At 38.0% G+C, this 2,142-nt stretch overlaps 1 protein-coding gene across 1 annotated transcript in view; it reads right to left on the bottom strand.

Annotated features, from left to right (window-relative positions):
• Positions 1–2,142, bottom strand: part of HYDIN (HYDIN axonemal central pair apparatus protein) — a 363,532-nt gene that overhangs the window by 198,367 nt on the left and 163,023 nt on the right. The window contains exon 13 of the mRNA XM_034638025.1: positions 803–870. Within this exon, the coding sequence (XP_034493916.1) occupies positions 803–870 (68 nt within the window). The remainder of the gene's footprint in view (positions 1–802; positions 871–2,142) is intronic.

The raw sequence follows: 2,142 nt of genomic DNA, 5'->3' as shown, positions 1-2,142 counted from the left end.
TTAAAAAAAAAAAAAAGAAAGAACCAATAAATGGAAACTTCTACTACTAATGCCATCGTTTTTATTATTGGAAATGCTGAGACAGGAGGAAATGACTCAGGGAAGTAACTGAGCAAGAAGACAACACAAAAATATAGACATCTTCCATTTGGAGTGATAGAACACCTGAGTCAAACCACCACTGAATTCACTTGAAACTTGAGAGCATCTCTGTGAACAGGGTGCTGTGTAACCAGACTGGCAAATCAGAATCTTCATATAAATAGAGTGTTCAGGGGGGCACCTGGGTGGTACAGTCAGTTGAGCATCCGACTCTTGCTTTCGGCTAGGTTATGATCTCAGGGTTGTGAGATCAAGCCTGGCACTGGGCTCCCTGCTCAGTGTGGAGTCTACTTGAGATTCTCTCCCTCTCCCTCTGCCCCTCCCACTTGTGCTCTCTCTCTAGAATAAAAAAATAAATCTTATAGATAGGTAGGTAGGTAGGTAGGTAGGCAGACAGAGTGTTCAGAACATTCAGATAGGAGTGTGAAGTCTAAGGCTTTCCATTGTTCCAGTGTTGGAAGAGCCGGGGCAACCACGACCCAACAGCTCTTAGTGCCCAGGTCATGGTTATAACTTCCACATATAAACGAGGAAATGACACCAAAATGCATTGCTGCGGAGGAAGGAGAGAACATTTCCAGACTCTTTTAGCTATTACCCATAAAAAAAAGGTGAGAGGTTCTTTGAAAACCTTCCCCCTTCCATGTAGAGAGAAAAATAATTCCACTCAATTTCTAACTTCAAATGGAAAAATACTCACCAAAGGAAACATCACCAAAGTGCAGAGCAGGAACATTAAAATGGAAGGTAGGTCCAATGACGCAGCCTCTGAAAGCAGGAATACAAATTGGGGGAGTAGAGAATGCAGTGAATTCAGAATAACAATCAGGAACTAGGGAGACAACAAGTCCTAAAAACCATAAACTGGCATTAAGTCAAGTACAGAATCTAGCACTTAAAGAAACCATGAAATGATGGTCTATCACAGTGCTTCTTAGAGTACTTTTTCAAGACTCGAACCACTGGGTTTTAGCAAATGATGCTGTGGTTAACTTATCACCAAATTCCTACTAATGAATGAGGCAGAGCAGACACATCACCAAACCAATGGCACAGAACATTAATGTGGGTAAGATACATATCACAGCTCTGTAATGCTCTAGCCCCCACCCTGTGCCCTAAGCAACCACTAATCTATTCTCATTTCTCTCTTTGGTTCTGTTAGTTTGTCCTTCACAGATTTGGGGGTTAGGTGCGTATATGCTTATAATTGTTATATTTCCTTAATGGCTTAACTCTTTTGTTATTGCAAAATGTCCTTCTTTGTCTCAAGTAACAATTTTTATTTTAAAGTCTATTTTGTCTGATATTAGTACAGCTTTCTTTTGGTTACTGTTTGCCTAGTGTGTCTTTTCCCATTCCTTTTAATTTCAACTCTTCATATTTTGGGATCTAAAAGAGCACATAGTTGGATTGTGTTTTGTGGGTTTTTAAAAAATCCATTCTGCCAATCTCTGCCTTTAATTGAAATGTTAACTATATTTACATTTAATATAATTACTGATAAAGTAGGATTCATGTCTTACACTTTACCCCTTGTTTTTTATATGTCTTAATGCCTTTTCATTCCTCTTTTTCTCCATTATCTTCTTTTGTGTTAAATGGATATTTTCTTAGTGTAGCCTTTTAATTCCCTTGTCTTTTTTTTTTTTACTATATTTTTTAGTTAGCTCGGGGAATATTTGAGAGAATGGGCAATCACATCCTGAACTTGGAAAAATAATTCAGAGAGTCAAAGGTTAAGACAGTAGGATTCATGCAACAGGAATGTCTAACAAACTCAAATTCCCCAGTCACTGTACCTAATATACAACCTTGCACATAGGAGGGGCTCAAGAAAAGTTTAAGTGGATATCCAAAATACACATTTATTCCTAACAGAGTAGCAATGTGTATGGATGTGTGTCAATAAATGCAGTATTAATTATTAGGCTGCACTTAATTAGGGAGTGACCACATGAAATTGGGATGGGCTTTTTTATTTTTTTTAAGATTTTATTTATTTATTCGACAGAGATAGAGACAGCCAGCAAGAGAGGG

Source organism: Ailuropoda melanoleuca, chromosome 12 (assembly GCF_002007445.2).
Source record: "Ailuropoda melanoleuca isolate Jingjing chromosome 12, ASM200744v2, whole genome shotgun sequence".
Classification (NCBI taxonomy): domain Eukaryota; kingdom Metazoa; phylum Chordata; class Mammalia; order Carnivora; family Ursidae; genus Ailuropoda; species Ailuropoda melanoleuca.
This window is presented reverse-complemented; position numbering and strand designations above follow the sequence as displayed.